The following is a 17,065-nucleotide window of genomic DNA, read 5'->3' as shown; positions in this document are numbered from 1 at the left end:
TTTTTTTTTTTTTTTTTTTTTTTTTTTTTCTTTTTTTTCGTACCGACTCATACAGTAGGATTGACCTCGATGTCACGTAGGTATGTTGTAGTCAGTATGTTAGGTATAGGCCATCGCAACAAATCCAAGACATGACATCTCCCAGCATCGCTCAATGGCAAACCGTGGCAAGCAGGAAAGTACCCGACAAGCCGAGCCTTCACGTGATTTAGAGCCTTGTAAGTCACGTGAGCTCGCGCCCCTCCTTCAGAAGATCTAGCTCCACTCGGCCAGCAACCCGCGCGTTCGCAACCAAACCGAAAGCGGGCGGTCATGGGCGACGATGACCCAAGAACAAGACCACACCCGCAAGATAGACGATCAAATTTTTGAGCAAACGATAGACTGACAGACCTGCGGCCCTTCGGCGCCTCCCTCACAATGTCTCGCCGCCCGCCTCGTGGAGAGTACATTGAGACGGTCAGTTCCTGACTTTTTTTGCTCATCACATTCCTTCCCGCCCTGTTTTTTTTTTCCGCGCCGTCCCAGCCGCCACCGCGCAGGTCATGCAGCTGACGCTTTGCGCAACCGGGCTACAAAAAAATAGGACACGGGCAACAAGGTGTCCCGCAAGGCCGTCCTCGTCGGTACCCAGAATATTATGCTGGGTGGCAAGACCGTCATTCAGCCAGAGGTCATGATCCGAGGCGACTTGACTCGTACGTCCACTTCGGGCTCGTCGTCGTCGTCGTCCGAAAGCAAGACGGCTGTTGCTATCGGCCGGTACTGCTTTTTGAGTCGGGGTTCGTGCCTTAAACCGCCGTCGAGGCTTCATAAAGGGTGAGTGGACTTGCGTGACCCGTCTTTTTTTTCTTCTTCTTCTCGTTGTTCTCACTCCCTCCCCGTCCCTTCTTCTACAAACATGGCCCCTGTTGACAATCCCCCCTCCCCACTTCCCCCGCAGCATATTCACCCACATCCCCCTCCGCATCGGCGATCACGTCTTCGTCGGCGAGCGGACCGTCGTCTCGGCCGCCTCGGTCGGAAGCTACGTCCACATTGGCCACGACGCTGTGGTGGGCGACCTGGTCGTCATCAAGGACTACGTTCGCGTGCTGGACGGTGCCGTCATCGCCCCCAACACGGTCGTGCCCAGCTTCAGCATAGTGGCGGGGAGGCCCGCCAGGGTCGTCGGCGAGGTCCCCGAGGGCGGCCACGAGGCCTTTCAGCTTAGAGAGCTGTACAAGACCGTTGGCAACAACCCCCAGCCTGCTGCTGTCGTCTGATTTGGTGATGGGAGCTGTGTTCTTGTGAGGATTTACTGTGGTTGGGGGAGTGTCTTGCTTAGTGATGTGAGCATTTTGCGTTGGAGTTTGGCCTAGATACCTGAATTTCTTGTCATGCCTGTCTTTTGTAGAAGACAGGAATGATACTTCTTATTATCCGCCCTGCTTCGCTCTGTGCCGATTGTTCTGAACACGATGTTATATGGTGGGAACTGAAATATGGCCATGAGTTTCTGCATCATATGATCGCTTGATATCTCCCACTGGGCAAGTCTGGGAGGGCGCAAGTCGTGGAATCGCCTAGGTAGCTGTGGGTGATCGTGAACATGGTTCCCGGAGCAGATGCACACTCTTACCACACCATGCTTGGCCTTTTGACAATCATGGTCATTTTCTCAAGAGGAACTGTCATCGCCTTCTGGTGCTCGTCTTGTGGTCTGAGACTCCTCTTGACCCTCACATCGTCGGGCCAAAGGTATCATCCAACGGATAACTTTGGTCCACCAAGTTTAAGCATAACTCATTCAAGCATACAGTGATCAGTCTCAAGCTAATACATCCACAGTCCGTTGCAGCACAGGAGTTCGCCTAAAGATTATTCTTCAATCACTTTAAGTGTGTGCAAGAATACCAATTTGCTTCGTTAAAACTGGGCATGGCTATAGAAAATGTCATCATGTATAAAACTGACTAAAAGAATGACAAGAATGCGAGTTTTGTTGCCCATAACAGACATCCCCGCCAACCCCCCCACCCTTTTTGCGGCCAAAACCAACAAACCTCCATTTTTTTTCTTGTTCACCGCTGAATGGTGACGGTCGACGAGCCGCTGCTAAAGTAACCCTCGGTGGCGAGGATCTGGTAGTCGTGGGTGCCGAGCTTCATGCCCATCGAGGCCCAGGCGTCAAAGTGCTTCTTCATGTCGACGGTGCCCGAGCTCCGCTTCTGCTGGCGGACGGACCAGTACTGCTGAAAGGTGCGGGTGCCGTCGATGGACGGCTGGTTGGTGCGGGTCGACTGGGCTACCTGGTACGTCGCGCCGTCGACGTTGATGGTGCCCTTGCGCGAGGCCTGCGACGAAGGGTCGTACGTGCCAAAGTTCTCCACCACGTAGTACTCGACGAGCGGGTTGCGCGTCCAGCCGTACACGGACAGGTACGAGTTGCCGTTGGGGCGGTAGTCGGCAGTGTAGGTGACGTTTCTGTTTTTATGCATCAATAATCTGTCGTTGGTAAATGCAAAGGGGAAGACAGAAGAGAAGAGAGAGAAAAAAAAAAAAAACATACCGAGCACTCCCCGGGTTCCACCCCTTGCCACCGACGAGGTTGCCGTTACCGGACCACTGGACGCTGTAGGATCCTCCAGCGTTGTTGGTGTACGTGGCCTGGGCACCGTTGTCGGTCCACCAGGAGAAGTAGAAGCCGTCGTGCGTGCCGGTGGCGCTGGGCGTTCCGCTGCGGGCCTCGAGGTCACGCGACTTCATGTACATCTCCCGCATCTCGTCCATTGAAGGAGGGACCGGGTTGGCCGCGACGAGGGCGGCCGTGGCGGCGACGAGGAAGGTGGTGAAGGAGACCATTGTGTAGATGCTTTCTGTCGTCGTGGTGGGGGAGAGAGTAGTAGCAACGACTTTTGTTTTGGGGGTGGTCTTTCTGGTAAAGAAGGGAACAAAAGTGATTGAGAGACCTTGTCGGGATAGCGAGAGGTGAGGAGGAGGAAAAAAGAAGGGTCCCGAACGAGGAATGGCCTTGGTGCAGTCGAGCCCTTTTTGTAAGCTGAGGATTGTGGCGATGGGGTCATCACCAGGAGCATAAATAACCGGGAGGGAATATAGTACCAATATCTGGGGGGTATTAATCTAGACCCGGTTCCAAAAAAAATGGTTGTTGGTATGCTGGCTGGTATGGATACATTGTCTCTTTACTTGCACCTATTAGGGAACCTCGGAAGCTTCCGATGGCGAAAAGAAATGTCAGAAAAGGCTTAATGCGTTCTGTCGTAAATACCCGAAAGCCCCTGAAATCTCGCTGTTTCGATCCTCTCCCTATTGTAATGTGCTGGATTGATTTCCCACAGAACCAATTGGTTTGGATTGGGGGGTTCGCAGGTTATCTCGCCAGAGAAATGAAATATCCAAATTGCCCCTGACAATTCCATCTAGCTCCATGATGTACTTTCGTGTATCATATAAAAGGTATTTTTTATTTTTTTTTTTATCGCTGATATCTGCGCATAACAGCTTCATAGCAGATTACTCAAGGCAATTTACTAGGTATAGCATAACTGTCGATTTTGATATGCAACGGTTTATAACAAGCAATGAGGCGGGCCTTGGCCAGGGCATTCACATCTGCATGCCGAGGCGGCAGTTGGTCTTGGAACTTCATTGGCAAATGCTTATTTCCGGGAGATTGACATCAATTGATGAAAGGATGCATTCGAGGCATCATTTCGGTGCGATGCGATGTGGTACCGGTACCATCACTTACATCTTTCCATCTGAGGAGGGGACGGAACATAAAATCGCTCAGATAAATTACCTCTATATGGACTGGACAATTCTAGTCTAGTCTGCCTCTACAAGACAGGCAGCTATAGGCTCGGTCTTTGCCACTTATCCCCGGCTTCGACATGATGGAATTTGGTTAATGTGGAGTCTTGTGGTCATGAGCGTCTCGGGTATATTCCCTTAAGCTTGAAATTTTCCCCCAATTACTGCGCTGTTGGTACTCTTAACATGGCTGGGGGCGCTGATAATGTCGCAGGCATCCTCAAAACCCTTGCCATTATTGCATTAATGACGATGCAAGTTTTTCAATCTTTTCACCTGAGGATGCTACCAAGACAGCTTGCTTAATTCCTATCTAGGACCCAGGGAATAATAAACGAATCGTCGTCGCCGCATCGGGACGTAATGCACCGCAATTGCCGCTCGAGTTGTATGCACCCCGGACTCGTGCATGCAATACTCCATGTTTTTTGAGAATAGCCTAAAAGGACAGCCGGTACTCTTGGCGATCACTGCCGCTCTGCGAAATTGCTATATGCACCCGTTTCAATATGCAAATGGTTGAAAGTGCTTGTTTTTTTTTTTTCTTTTCTTCTCATTCCGTTCCTTTCTCCCGGGACGACTACAATTGGGAAGAAAGCTGATCAAGGGCTTCGTATGTTGTCAGGGCGCACACCGAGCGGAGACTTTCCGCGTATTTGACCCAGGGAATGGGCCAGGATGATTCCTAGTTACTTCGCTTGTACGCTCCGAAACACTGGACAAACTTCCACCAGTCAAAAGTCGAGTCCCGGATGATGCCATTTTTTGCAACTCAAATTATGAACAATGTCGTGGGAGTGAGTCTATTTAGCCGAAAGGAATACCAACACACCGCCGCCCATCACTCAAGAGCTGTGAATTTGCCGCACCCGTCCTTTTCTGGTCTCGCCCTGGCCGGAGCGCGTCGACTTGCACGCTTCTCTGGCCCGCTTATTCACTCACGGTCCCTGCTGCCGGCCGGCCCCATGTCTTTTGCTGCGTCCCGCGACCTTGATGGCCCCAAAGGCGCGCGCGCATGGGTCGGAGCTCGGACTACTCGTCCGACTCCCCCAGCCGGCAATTGACTTGCAGCGCTACAAGCCGTCCAGGGCCCGAAAAAATGTGCCCGACGCGATTCCCACCGGTACTTTGTAGATAAATTACAGTACTTATCATTGCCACAGCGGTTTTGATTTTGCACCTTTGCCTTGAACCTGCTCATTCGCAATCTTTTCTCACGAGATCGCCGGCAGAAGCGGCACTAAGGCAATACGTCAACAACGGATATTTCATGGCATGAGCAGAAGCGGGATCGTGTTCCTATCTCCCGCCCTGTTGTTTGCCAACTGTACGGACCATCCGAGAGTGCGTAAGCTGCGATATCGCGGAACCATGGGGCCTTGGAAAGATGCAATCAAGGGGATTTGCCATGAAGAAAAAAAAGAAGAAAGAAATAGATAGGAATCACGCGCAACTAAGAAAAAAAAAAGTCTATATGCAAAAAACAGGGTTGCTCCTCGGAAATGTCGACTCGATCGACTCAACACCCCAGCCGCGCCAAGATGAAAGGTGCCGGGCGGTGCCGAGAGCCGACCGCCCAGTGGTCGGCCAATCCACCACCGGCCTGTGGAACCACAGTGACGACTGCCGAGAGAAAACGGAGAATGGACCAGCATGAATTTTTTTTTATTTGCCCACTTGTTCGCAAGATCCGGTTGATGTTTCGGTCGGACGTTGTTTGATAATAAGGTAATACCGGCCAAACCAAGTATACTTAACCCCAAGATGACAGGGCGACGTGTGGGCGCGTGTTATCTCTTCTACATTTGTTGCCAAGCTGCCTTGAATCGGGTTGGCTTGGCCGCCGCTGGCGCACCAAAGGGCATTTTTCTGGTGTTTCCATGACAGCGCCGAGACCGCTACCTCGAAATTTCTTACGTATCCGTGCATTGCAAATCATCCCAAGAAAAACCAAAAGAAGAAAATATGGCACGCGACACTAATAAATGACGTGAGACTTTGCCCTAACGGTACTGTATGGAGCCGCATTACAGAAAACGTTACGAAAGAGATGGATATCAAGCTCCACCCTTCGGTCGTCCAACAGAGTCAAGGAAAACCGCAAACTCGGATGGGTAAAAGTATATGGGGCTTGAGAAGGTTTTTTTTTTTCTCTCTGTTTGATGATTTCTCCAGAAAAAACCCCCCCCCCCCCCCCCCCCCTTGAGACAATCAGGCAGAGCCGCTAGAGCCCGCCTTGCCCGCCCACAGAAAACAAAGAAAAGCAAGTCCCCAACCCCATTCTCATCATCTCCGGTCCAGTCAAGTACATACAGTAGTGCAAATACCGCCCCGCGTCAACCCCGGAAATTACCACGCAAGCTGTCGAGATAAGAAAGGACCCTTGCGGTGGGGGTTTTTTTTCCTCGTTGACCAGTGGCGGTTGGCAAAACAGGTCCCAGACTTTTGGCCACACCTCGGGTCTTTGGTTGTGTTGTTTGTTCCCCCTGCAACAATAAAGGGGTTGAAAGGAGTTGGGGGAAAGAGGACAGCCAAAACAAAAACAAAGAACCGGCACTGTTCCACCTGCCGTCCCTCCATCCGACTTTTACGCCTGCCAGCAAACGCTAGTCGGAGAGACGAAGAGAACAGCATAGCTACTGCGCCCCTCCTGAGAAAAGGCCATCAACAGAAGGAAAAGTCAAAAGACACAAGGCGCCGTCACAATGGAGACATATACGGGACAGCCGCCCATGGGCAACACGGCAGCAGTGACGGCTGGAGGGGGGACGACGACGCCCGAGTCTGAGAAGCAGATTCATGCCGCGGCCGGCAGCAACGGCGGTTATGACAGCAACAACAGCAGCGACGTGTACCGCGAGAAGAAGACTCCTCCGCGCACGCCGCCCGCCGCAGACCCGTCGGTGGACCGGGCGACTGGTGAAAACATCTTTAGCGAGGGCGGCAAGAACTACAGGACGGTCGGGCGGTGGAACACAGCTCTGATACTCATCACGAACCAGATCGGTCTGGGAATCCTGGCGCTTCCAAGCGTGGTGGAGACGCTGGGGATCGCGCCGGCCGTGGTCGCCATCATCGGCATCGGCCTGCTGTCCACCTACACCGCCTACGAGCTGCTTCAGTTCTACAGGCGGCACCCGCACGTCGTCAACGCCGTCGACATGGCGCGCATCGTGGGTGGAAGGCCGCTAGAGGTCATCATGGGCGTCAGCCTGGTCACCAAGATGTGCCTGACGTGCGCCTCCACCATCGTCACCATCAGCGTCGCCCTCAACACCCTATCCAACCACGGCGTCTGCACCGCCGGCTTCATCGGCATTGCCGCCCTCGGCTGTTGGCTACTGTGCCTGCCCCGAACCTTCAAGTTCATCGCCCACATCGGCATCCCCTCCACCGTGTCCATCGTCGCCGCCGTCCTGATCGTCATCATCAGCCTGGGCATCGGAAACCCGCAAGCCGCCCCGTCGGGCTGGACCAGGGAGAAGGCCCTGATCAAGGTGGTCGGCAACCCAAACTTCCGCGAGGGCGTGGCCGCCTGCCTCAACGTCTGCTATGCCTACGCCGGCAACATCGCCTTTGTGAGCAACATGGCCGAGATGCGCAACCCGAGCCGAGACTTCGTCCCCGCCCTCATCACCCTGCAGGCCATCGCCATCCCCATGTACCTGGTCGCCGGCGTGGCCATCTACTGCCTGGCGGGCGAGTACACGACCAGCCCGTCCCTGGGCTCGGCGCCGCGCGTCGCCGCCAAGGTGGCCTACGGCATCGCGCTGCCGTGTGTGCTGGCCACGGGCGCCGTGTTTGGCCACACGGCCATCAAGTACATCTACGTGGTCGCCATGAAGAGGGTCGGAGCGACGAGCGAGCTGACGGCGCGGACGGCTAAGAGCTGGGCCATGTGGGTTGGATGCGCCACCTTGTTTTGGGTGCTGGCCTTTGTCGTTGCCAACGCCATCCCCATCTTCAGCTCCATCCTGGCCATCTCGTCGGCGACCTTTATCGCTTGGTTCACCTTTGGAATCTCGGCCGTCTTTTGGTTCCACATGAACTGGCACGAGGGGACTTTGTTTAGCGGCTGGCGCAAGATCTGCCTGTTTGTCGTCAACGTGTTCATCATCGTGCTGGCATTGTTTATGAACTCGGCCGGGTTGTGGTCGGCCGCCACCGGGTTGCACCAGGTGTTTGACAATGCCGAGAACGAGATCAAGGGGCCTTTTACCTGTGCCAGTAACGCCATCTTCTAGATTGACAGACTCAAAAAAAAAGAAGAGCAGCATCAAGCCGTAGAAGAATGGCTTTGTAGTTTTTGGCATGGTTAGTGTTTTTGCGTCAATACTGTACAAGATTTGTGGGCATGTTTAAATAGAAATAAAAGAGAATTAATCAGGTTTGCTTAGTACCTGGCATCACTTGTCGACACAACGCACACCCTTCGTCTAGTTAGTCCAAGAGAGGAAGCACAGAAACCTCCGACCTTCTCTCGAACGTTCTATTAACGCTAAAGTGTTTTGTCAGCCCTCGAGCTGTTTCCTTCATTGCAGTGAGAGGCTGCGAAGGCCACAAAATAACACCACGAATGGGTTGCCCCGCCGGATCTTGTTCTGTCCACTGACGAGGTAGTTTGGTCGGTGGTTTGATCACGATGTCTGCCAGTTTTGGGTCCCAAAGAAGCCCAAGCAGGCGTGGAAGACGGTCGTGGCAATCAAGCAGTCTAGTTTGGGGTCTCCATGACCATCGGCCGCGTAAATGGCAAACTTCAAGCTTTTGTGGTGGGCAAACCCACCTTACGAGAATTTGGTGCAGCGGCAGCGCCGACTGTATAGTCTCTGGGCTGAAGGAGATGAAGCAGGTAGGAAAAACGCATCCGTAGCACAAAAACATGAGAGGCTTCGGGTTAGCGTCTAAACTAGCAACGGATTTGAAACCGAGGCTTGACCGGCACACTGCCCGGATTAGGGCGTGGCTTGTCTTGATTATGGCCGACATGTTTTGGTACTTTTTGTCCGAATGAGTTCGCTCCACAGGACCTCAGGAGACCATGAAAAGACCAGATGCTCTAGTTTAATCACACGGATATGTGAAGGAAGTATGGGCGAGACCTTTAGCAATAAATGACCCCCTTGATGGAGCCAACGGAGAATAGTCTATTCACGCGCGGGCGTGTCAAGAACATACCGGATGCTTAGAGAGCTAAGCCTATAAAGTTCCTTTCGAATATTGCGCGGTCCTGCTCATCCCACGGCTGATGGTTTGAAGTCAAGCATGCGTTTGAGTCGAGAAAGGCGTATGAGTTTTGCGAGCCCTGCCGAGCAATGCTCGTGCCTCATCGCACAGTCAGGATCTTCCATGCGTTCCAACAGATTACGTTTTCCGCATTAGCAGCCCCAGCCTGGGGGATGATTGAACTAAATTCCGCCGGGGAAATATTTGTGGCATATCGATATATTATATCAGGCAAAAGTGTTTCGTCGAACGCCGTTTCCAGGGTCAGACTCAGGCCATGCACTCAGGCCATGCATTCTGACGGCGTCTAACTCCACCTTGTCCTGATAGTCCACCTGGCGTACTCGTTGGTGATGCCCTGATTATACATGGGCTCCTCGGATCCATAATCAACCCCAAATGGATCGCGACAGCGGTTATGCATCAACAATTCGAATGCATGCCTCAACTAGAGGGTGTCCTTGGCAATGTGGGGGTCGAGGAAAAACGTGAAGTGTGGCTGTACCTGAGCCGTCTTGCAAATGAAATAAACGATAAGAGATGCACCGCCGGATAGCCCTGGCCAGATCCAACTCTGCTCCGACTTCGAGAAGGAATCGTATAGTCTCGGGCAGGCAGTTCGAAACTGCTAGGCAGGCCAGCTCACTCAAAAGTCTAACATGCTTCGAGGAACGTAGGCCGCAGGACGGTGCTCATCACTTATTCCTGTATGGTGGCAGTGGCAAAATCCGTGACAGATCTCATTTGGATCAAAACCTGCGCACAACAGCCTCACGAGGATTTCGGCTTTGCCGGTGAATGCCGCCACATGAAGAGGACTCCAGCATGCCAAAATGAAAGAGCGGTGCTCCTCTGAATCTTCCCGGAACCATACCCTTTTCTGTTCGTGTGACGAGACAAATCGTACGATTCAAAGCTGAGTATGTCATCCACATCCCAATGCTGCTTGAGTCTGCCATCTTGTGCAAAGCACAGGCGGTTATCTTGCAAAAAGGAGAAGCGGTGGTTGGTTCGAGTGGAGTCCATCGTTTTCCTCACCCTACCTAGCTAGGTACCTGGGTATCATTGTGCTATATGACAATCTTTCTACCTGCAACTGGACTGCCTATATCTAGTCTGGTAATAGATCACAAAGTGATAGTAAAAGTGTCATCCAGCACCATAAAAGACTGTTCACTCAGCCATGTGCACACGCTCCCAAATCACCCCCAAACACACATCGACCACCTGGTCCCCGTCCGATCCCGTGGAAGGATAGAAAGCGTCGAGAATCCCAAATACCCTCAACAGACCATTGTCACATGCATGAATTGCCTTTTGAAATTCCATTTTTGTTTATAATCCGAAGCTATTATTGTCAATATCAAGCGAAAGGTGAATTTTACTCAACCGATATTACCAAAACTAAATTTTACCTAAATTATTATGTAAATAATATATTAAATTTATTTATTAGACACATATGCATAAAATATCGTAACAATTAATAATATAATGGCTTGTCATATATTATAATTCTGCTATATATAACGTTGTAGTTGCCGGTTTATATGGTTTAAAGTACTTACAAGCTCCATTTTCAAGAAAGATTTTGGCCCACGATTTTGTCAAAAAATCATAATATTGCAACCCCATCTTTAAGGGGGCCCACAAGGTACAACCCCAAGTAATGCGGTTTTCCGAATGTTTATTTTGGTATTGGATCGAAATTTATCTACTGCAAAAATAATTTGTATTTACCGATTTGATAATTCCCTTTTTACTGGTCGAAGAACCGCGCTGTTACGACCAGGGTTGGGACCGACACGATTGGGCAGGGACGGAGGAGGTGTCGGAAACCCAGGTCAGAACTATCAGGAATTACGGACCAAGAACAAGAGAGGGAAAACACGAGGGTCACGTGACGATAAAATAAGGAACCCTAACCCGATTACCAAAATAAAAGTGACCACGATCACTGCCAAGGAGGTGATTAGACCAGCGGTAATTACCCTAGGGTAATCATAATTATTTATATAAAAATGATTATATTTGGAACATAGCCTATATAAAACACGCTTATTACCATGTAGATAAATTCGATTTTAGGATTGTTTAGCAACAATCAAATTTTAGTTAACCTCAATATTTATTTGAGACCGATCATAATTTCACCCCAATTATTGAAAATACCCAGTTACCAGTTAAGACGCTCAGTTGCTTCAACCCACTGTATTTTACCATAAGAACAGGTTACCCCGATACCTTGATCGTAACACGCGCGTTGAAAAGAAAGATGGAATTGGATCGAATAGTAGCCAGGGTATTGATAAACCGCGTTAGAATAATCAATCATTTTAACACGAAATCTACAGAGTAAAAACAAAAAAAAAAAAACTAAAAAAAAAAAAAAAAAACTACAGTAAAATATAGCTCCGAGTCCGCCCTGCTCAAAAGAAAGCCTTCTGCTCCACCCCGAAAAGCTGCGCCGAGGCCAAGACCACGTGCGCATTGCTGCCGCCATAACCTAGACTGGTGACACCTACTCGGTCCCCCGGCGCGAGGGCCAGCTGCTTCCCGAGCGGCTCGAACTTGCTCTCTTCAAACTCGCACTTGGGGTTGGGCTCGGCCAGGTTCGGCAGCGGTGGCACGACGCCCAGGTTAAGGGCCATGGACGCCTTGATCAGGCTCAGCAGTCCCGAGGCCGCCTCAGTGTTGCCGTAATTGCCCTTGTTGGAGCCCAGGTAAATCCTGTCCGCTTCTGTCTGGGCCCGGACCATGCCGGGCTGCTCTGCGGCACCAGTCTTGTGGAGGCGGTCAAATGCCATCTTGAGCCCTTGCACCTCGAGCGCGTCGCCCCACGGGGTGCCGGAGCCGTGCATCTCGACGTAGCGCAGGCGGTTCAGCGCCTGGGGTCCCGCCTTGCGCAGCGCCGCCTCGACGGTGCGGCTCTGGCCTGAGGAGCTGGGCACGCCCAGCCCAGCCTTGTCGACGGACCCATCGGCACCGACTGCTATACCCTCGATCACCGCGTACACCCTGCAGCCCTCGGCGCGGGCGTCGCCCAGACGCTTGATCACCAGCGCGGCCACGCCGTCGGCTGGTACGCAGCCGTCGGCGCGCGAGTCGAGCGGGTGGCAGACGCCCGAGGGGGAAAAGACGGCCGACGAGTCGCCGCCCGGCCGGGCGGTGACGTAGCCGCCCTCCTGCGGGTAGGCCATGGACACGCCGCCCACCACGGCGGTGTTGCAGTCGCCGTGCGAGAGCGAGGCGCAGGCCAGGTGCAGCGCGACGAGCGACGACGAGCATGCCGTGTTGAGCGTCACCACCGGTCCGGTCAGGTTAAGCTTGAACGAGGCAAAGGTGCCGATGGGGCAGTCGAGCAGCTGCTGGTAGTGGTTGGCAAAGGACTGCGGCTCCTCGTCGCCGGGCGGCTTGCTCCCCGGGTTGTCACACGAGGAGAGGAAAGTGTTGGCGGCCGCGCCGACGAACACGCCCACAGGGTCCAGCGGGTTTCCGGGGTTGGCCGAGGTGCCCGCGTCGGCCAGGGCGTCGGCGGCCACGTCCAGGAAGACGCGCTTCTGGGGGTCAGTGGTCTGGGCCTCGGTGTCGGACATGAAGTACGCCGACGGCTTGAAGTCCTTGAGCGCGTCGATCATGCCGTAGCGCGGCACGAACACGCTGTTCTCCTCGAGGGCGAAGCCGAGGTTTTCGGCGGGTGCAAAAGTGGTGATGGTATCGCGCTGCTCCATGAGCACGTTCCACAGCTGCTCGGCGGTGGTGGCGCCGGGGAACCGGCACGACATGCCCACGATGGCGTATAGGTCCTTGTCGGTGTCGACAGGAGCGCTGCTTGGAGCGCTGATGGGAGAAGAGGGGGTTTCTGCCGACCGTCTGAATTGCGACCGAGAGCTGCTAACAGTGGGCTCCGATCCGAGCATGGCATCCTGGTCCACAATCCCCAAAAGGCAGTCGACCTGTTTCCGGATCGAGCTCATGCTAAAGATGTCCAAGAGGCTGGGTCGCGACCCCGTGCCGAAACGCTCCTTGATCATCTTGTGAAGCTGGGTTAACAAGAGGCTGTGGCCGCCAGCATCGAAGAATCCGACTTCGGGGTCGAACTGCCGAGAAGAACCCAGAAGTTTGGCCCACAAGTCTGTGACCTCAGCTGTGAGGTGCCTGCGAAGCATCTCCTGTCTTTCCAGGCCATTTTCGTTTGTCTTGAGACTCAGGTTCTCCTCCGTCACGCCGACAGCTCGTACAGCAGTAGGGGTAGGGGTGGCATCTTGCATCACCAGCTCTGCCGCAAGACTGCTGGCCTGGGCGTGATCGATTTTTCCGTTCATGTTCAGCGGCAGGCTCGCGATTCGGATGAAACGGGTGGGCACTGCATAACGGGGCATGTCCTTCAGCAATTTGCTGCGGATGCGGTCGCAGTCGACCGAGGCGGGCACCACGAGTGCCACCAAGGACTCTCCAACTTGCTGGATCGACACTTGGGTGACTTCGGGGTCGAAAGCCATCACGTTCTTCTCCACCTCGTACAGGTCCAGTCGGTATCCCCGGACCTTGATCTCGCGGTTTCCGATCCGGCCCTGAATGTGCAGCTTGCCGTCATCGTCAATGAAACCCTTGTCGCCAGTGCGATAGAGCCGGGTCGGGTAGCCGTCGGCGAGAGTGATGTTGTGGAACTTGGTGGCCGTGAGCTCTTCCTGGCCCACGTACCCACGGGTGACCTGCGGTCCGGCGACGCAAATCTCGCCGACTTGGTTGGGTGCAAGGGGCTCCAGCTTGCCTTCCTCACATATGCGAATGTCCGAGTTGGGCAGCGCCTTGCCGATGACGGTGGCGTCGATGGCGGTTTGGGTCGATTCGTCTTCGGAAATCCTTTCCAGTGTGCAGATCACAGTGCATTCGGTCGGGCCGTACGCGTGCAGCAGTTCCACTCTCTTCCTCCACTGGTCGAGCAGGCCAGGCGGCGAGGCCTCACCTCCCACGGAAACGGTTCTCAGCGAGGGCAGCCGCCTCCCTGCCGGAAGGGTCGACAAGACCGAAGGTGTGCAGTGGAAGAAGTTGACCTGGTTGCTGTCGAGGACGTCGGCCAGGTACTCGCCTACCAGCACCTCTGGGTGGTTGGCAAAGCACAGGGTACCGCCATGGGCGAGGGTGACCGCGTATTCGAGCACTATGGCGTCAAAGGCAAAGGACGCGAGCTGCAGCACGCGAGAATGGGGTCCGATCTTGACAAAGCTGCGCGTCGCGGTGACGTAGTGGCTCAGGTTGGAGTGCTCGACCATGACGCCCTTGGGTTGGCCTGTGGACCCCGATGTGAAGACGACATAGGCCAGATCGTCATCTGCAACCTCGCATTCGCAAGTGCTCTCGGGCATGCTGGCTATCTCGGCCGCGGACTGCGCAAGGAACACGACGGTCGTGTCTTGTTTCTCAAAGTCCATTTTCTCGTCGTCCGTGACCAACAGCTTTCCTTTGGCCGCCCTTAGGATGGCTTCCTTCCTGGCTGCGGGCCAGGTCTTGTCGAGGGCTACATAGCAGGCACCCGCCTCCATGACGCCGAGGATCCATACGATCTGGGCGAAGCCGCGTTCCAGGTGGACAAGGACTGCATCGCCCTTGCCAAGACGGTTTTTTTGGAGAAAGTGGGCTACTTGGCTGCTCTGAGCTGCGAGTTCGCGGTACGTCATTTGAACACTTTTTTCCGCCGACATCAGAGCGACAAGGTCGGGCTGGCTCGCTGCTCTGGCCTTGATCAGCCGGTAAACCCTCGACTTGCTGATGCTTTCGACGTCGTTCAGGGCCGGGCCGGAGATGAACCGAGAGGGCGTCCTGTTTTGCAAAAAAGCCAAGTCGGTCAGCTTAAAGCTTGGGCTGGCCTTTGACAGCGCAAAAATCTCGTTGAACAAGCTTTGCAGCTGGCCGAGAGCTTTCGCGCCGAAAACGCGCGGGTTGCTGATGACTCCCAGGGTCACGCCGTCCTCCTGCTCGAGGAAGCAAAAGAACAGGTCCCATATACCCTCCACGGGAAACAGCTCGCAGCTTTTGTTGGCAAGTTTAGGCGAGTATGTTATGGCCACTTTAAAGTCCAGCAGCTTGGGGTCCATCTGCCGGTTTGCCTGCTCCATGAGCCACATGAATGGCAAGTTTTCATACTTTTTGGCCGTGGAAACGTTGCGGCCCATGGCTTTGACCGCGTCCGAAAAGGTGGCGTCGTCCCGCAGCAGCGACGACAGGGGAAACTTGACGGGCATTGTGTTGGCCATGTGTGAAACGTTGTTTTCAAAGCCTTTGGGCCTGGCACCAAACGCCACCATTAGAGCATGGTCGTGGTGGGCTTGGGGCTCAGCCATGGCCGCAGTGACAAGCCCCACTATGGACGTAGCCACGCGAAACCAGGACGTCTTGTATAGGTTGCCCCATTCCTGGATTTGAGCGGTTGGGAAAAAGTTCCAGGTGTCTAGCTGACGGTAGTTTGGGGTGCTGATCTCTTCTGGCGGCTCCATCCGCCACCGGAACGGCTGAGTGTGTTGCAATTGCGAGAGCCAGAACTTGCCAGCCGCCGCACCTGATGAACTGCGCAGATATCCTTCCTGCAAACAAAGTTAGCATATTAGCAACAAGGTGTCTGGGGCTCACATGAACTTGCCTGTCTTTGGACATAGTCCCCATAGTGGAGGCCACTGTGGTCGGCCTGGTCCTCAACCTCAGATGCCACGGCCTCCAGGAGCTGGTTCGACAGCACGCTCATGGACGCCCCGTCCACGCCGATATGATGACCCGCCGCGAAGACAGTGTAGGTGCTCTGAGCGCTGCCAGGCTGAAGCTTCATCTGGACAACCCAGCGGACGGGCGAATCCGAGGACAGCTGGAATGGCCGCCGTAGCGCTTCATAAAGCTGAGCGTCGTTCATCAGGACGTGGATCTCCTGGTCCCACGAATCATCGTGGACGGCCATGTACGACTTTGACATGTCATCTGTATCTGTATCGACGTGGAAGGTTGTGCGCAGCATGGCATGTTGCTTGCCCAAGCCCCGGATAACTGTAGCCGGTCAGCATGTGCACATTTGTTGGGAGGCGAGTGTGCATACCTTGTATAATCTTGTCCAGGCTGAGAGGCTGCTTGTCCAGCTCAACCTTGAGGGTCAAGAAGTAGTGTGTAGAGGTTGGGTGCTGCAGGTAGTCGAACCACAGCGCCATCTGGGCCCTGGACAGGGGGGAAACGGAAACCAGGTTGCCTGTGGGCGGGCTGGGCTTGAAGCCAGCCGCCGTATCAGGGCTTGGGGCTGGCCCCGTGAGAAAAGGTAGTGGCCTGACAGTCATGATGATACTGGTACACAGGGTAATGGTATAGATGAATAAGGGAAAAATGGCAAACCCGTGGATCAAGTCAAGCTCTCCATAGTCTTTATACCTTCTCCCATCGTAGGCCCGTAGGCAGCAGCCCCTGCCGCTGCCCGACGTCTCTGTCTCTTCAAAGGACAATGTACCACGGCTTCTGCTGCAAAGTCGGCGCAGCGGCCCACGATGCGGGAGAGAAGCGCTTGACGCTGGCGGAAACGTGAGGCCTAGACGCTTTAGTCAGGCCTGCCCCATTAGGATGCCACGGTGATCCATTGCAAAGTTTTATGCCTTTTCATCACGGACCCGCCAATACAGTTCAAATGCGGAATTTATTGTAGTTGATGCCATGGGCCTGCCCAATACGCCTCTTCATCACGTTGGCGAAGCGGGGAACGCGTCTCGAACCCGCATCTGCAAGCTCGGTGAGACAGTCTAATAACTACGCAATCATCGTTCTCACCTCAAGAAAGAGAAGCGCTGTATACCCACTTTTTGCTGGTGGTTCATTAATGTCCAGGGTCTACTATATGCCGGCTGTTACGCCACTGAACCCTGGCCCACACCTTCCGCAGCATCGCGTGTACCATTCATTTTTATAACATCATCTCGATGAGAAAAGGTTCACGGCCCGCATCTCATTAGCACTAAGCTTTGTACCGTGTGGACCTATGGAGAACTACTTGGATGTT

General features: G+C 53.8%; 6 protein-coding genes across 6 annotated transcripts; 4 read left to right on the top strand and 2 right to left on the bottom strand.

The window, feature by feature from the left end:
* The first annotated feature begins 312 nt into the window (after positions 1 to 312).
* On the top strand, positions 313 to 1,425 carry PgNI_00073 (uncharacterized protein). The gene is made up of 3 exons (XM_031120157.1): positions 313 to 459; positions 587 to 819; positions 944 to 1,425. The coding sequence occupies exons 1-3, from the start codon at positions 421 to 423 to the stop codon at positions 1,263 to 1,265; spliced, it is 594 nt and encodes a 197-aa protein (XP_030986100.1). The 5' UTR covers positions 313 to 420; the 3' UTR covers positions 1,266 to 1,425.
* Positions 1,426 to 1,769: 344 nt separating this feature from the next.
* Positions 1,770 to 3,076, bottom strand: PgNI_00072 (uncharacterized protein). Its single transcript, XM_031120156.1, has 2 exons — positions 2,552 to 3,076; positions 1,770 to 2,466 (listed from the first exon to the last, which is right to left on the bottom strand). The coding sequence occupies exons 1-2, from the start codon at positions 2,842 to 2,844 to the stop codon at positions 2,064 to 2,066; spliced, it is 696 nt and encodes a 231-aa protein (XP_030986099.1). The 5' UTR covers positions 2,845 to 3,076; the 3' UTR covers positions 1,770 to 2,063.
* A 2,015-nt stretch (positions 3,077 to 5,091) lies between these two features.
* PgNI_00071 (uncharacterized protein) lies at positions 5,092 to 5,473 on the top strand (the record flags this gene model as incomplete). Its single annotated transcript, XM_031120155.1, has 2 exons — positions 5,092 to 5,164; positions 5,304 to 5,473. 2 exons carry the CDS (start codon positions 5,092 to 5,094, stop codon positions 5,471 to 5,473), a joined length of 243 nt encoding a protein of 80 aa, XP_030986285.1.
* A 1,048-nt stretch (positions 5,474 to 6,521) lies between these two features.
* On the top strand, positions 6,522 to 8,060 carry PgNI_00070 (uncharacterized protein; the record flags this gene model as incomplete). Its single annotated transcript, XM_031120154.1, has 1 exon — positions 6,522 to 8,060. One exon carries the CDS (start codon positions 6,522 to 6,524, stop codon positions 8,058 to 8,060), a length of 1,539 nt encoding a protein of 512 aa, XP_030986284.1.
* A 3,408-nt stretch (positions 8,061 to 11,468) lies between these two features.
* Positions 11,469 to 16,355, bottom strand: PgNI_00069 (uncharacterized protein; the record flags this gene model as incomplete). The annotated part of the gene is made up of 3 exons (XM_031120153.1): positions 11,469 to 15,623; positions 15,692 to 16,074; positions 16,124 to 16,355. The coding sequence occupies 3 exons, from the start codon at positions 16,353 to 16,355 to the stop codon at positions 11,469 to 11,471; spliced, it is 4,770 nt and encodes a 1,589-aa protein (XP_030987666.1).
* A 161-nt stretch (positions 16,356 to 16,516) lies between these two features.
* PgNI_00068 (uncharacterized protein) lies at positions 16,517 to 16,812 on the top strand (the record flags this gene model as incomplete). The annotated part of the gene is made up of 2 exons (XM_031120152.1): positions 16,517 to 16,593; positions 16,692 to 16,812. The coding sequence occupies 2 exons, from the start codon at positions 16,517 to 16,519 to the stop codon at positions 16,810 to 16,812; spliced, it is 198 nt and encodes a 65-aa protein (XP_030987667.1).
* Between the last annotated feature and the right edge of the window lie 253 nt (positions 16,813 to 17,065).

This window comes from Pyricularia grisea, assembly GCF_004355905.1.
Source record: "Pyricularia grisea strain NI907 chromosome Unknown Pyricularia_grisea_NI907_Scaffold_1, whole genome shotgun sequence".
In the NCBI taxonomy this organism is placed as follows: Eukaryota; Fungi; Ascomycota; class Sordariomycetes; order Magnaporthales; family Pyriculariaceae; genus Pyricularia; species Pyricularia grisea.
Note: the sequence above shows the minus strand (reverse complement) of the source record. Positions and strands in the feature narration are given on the sequence as shown.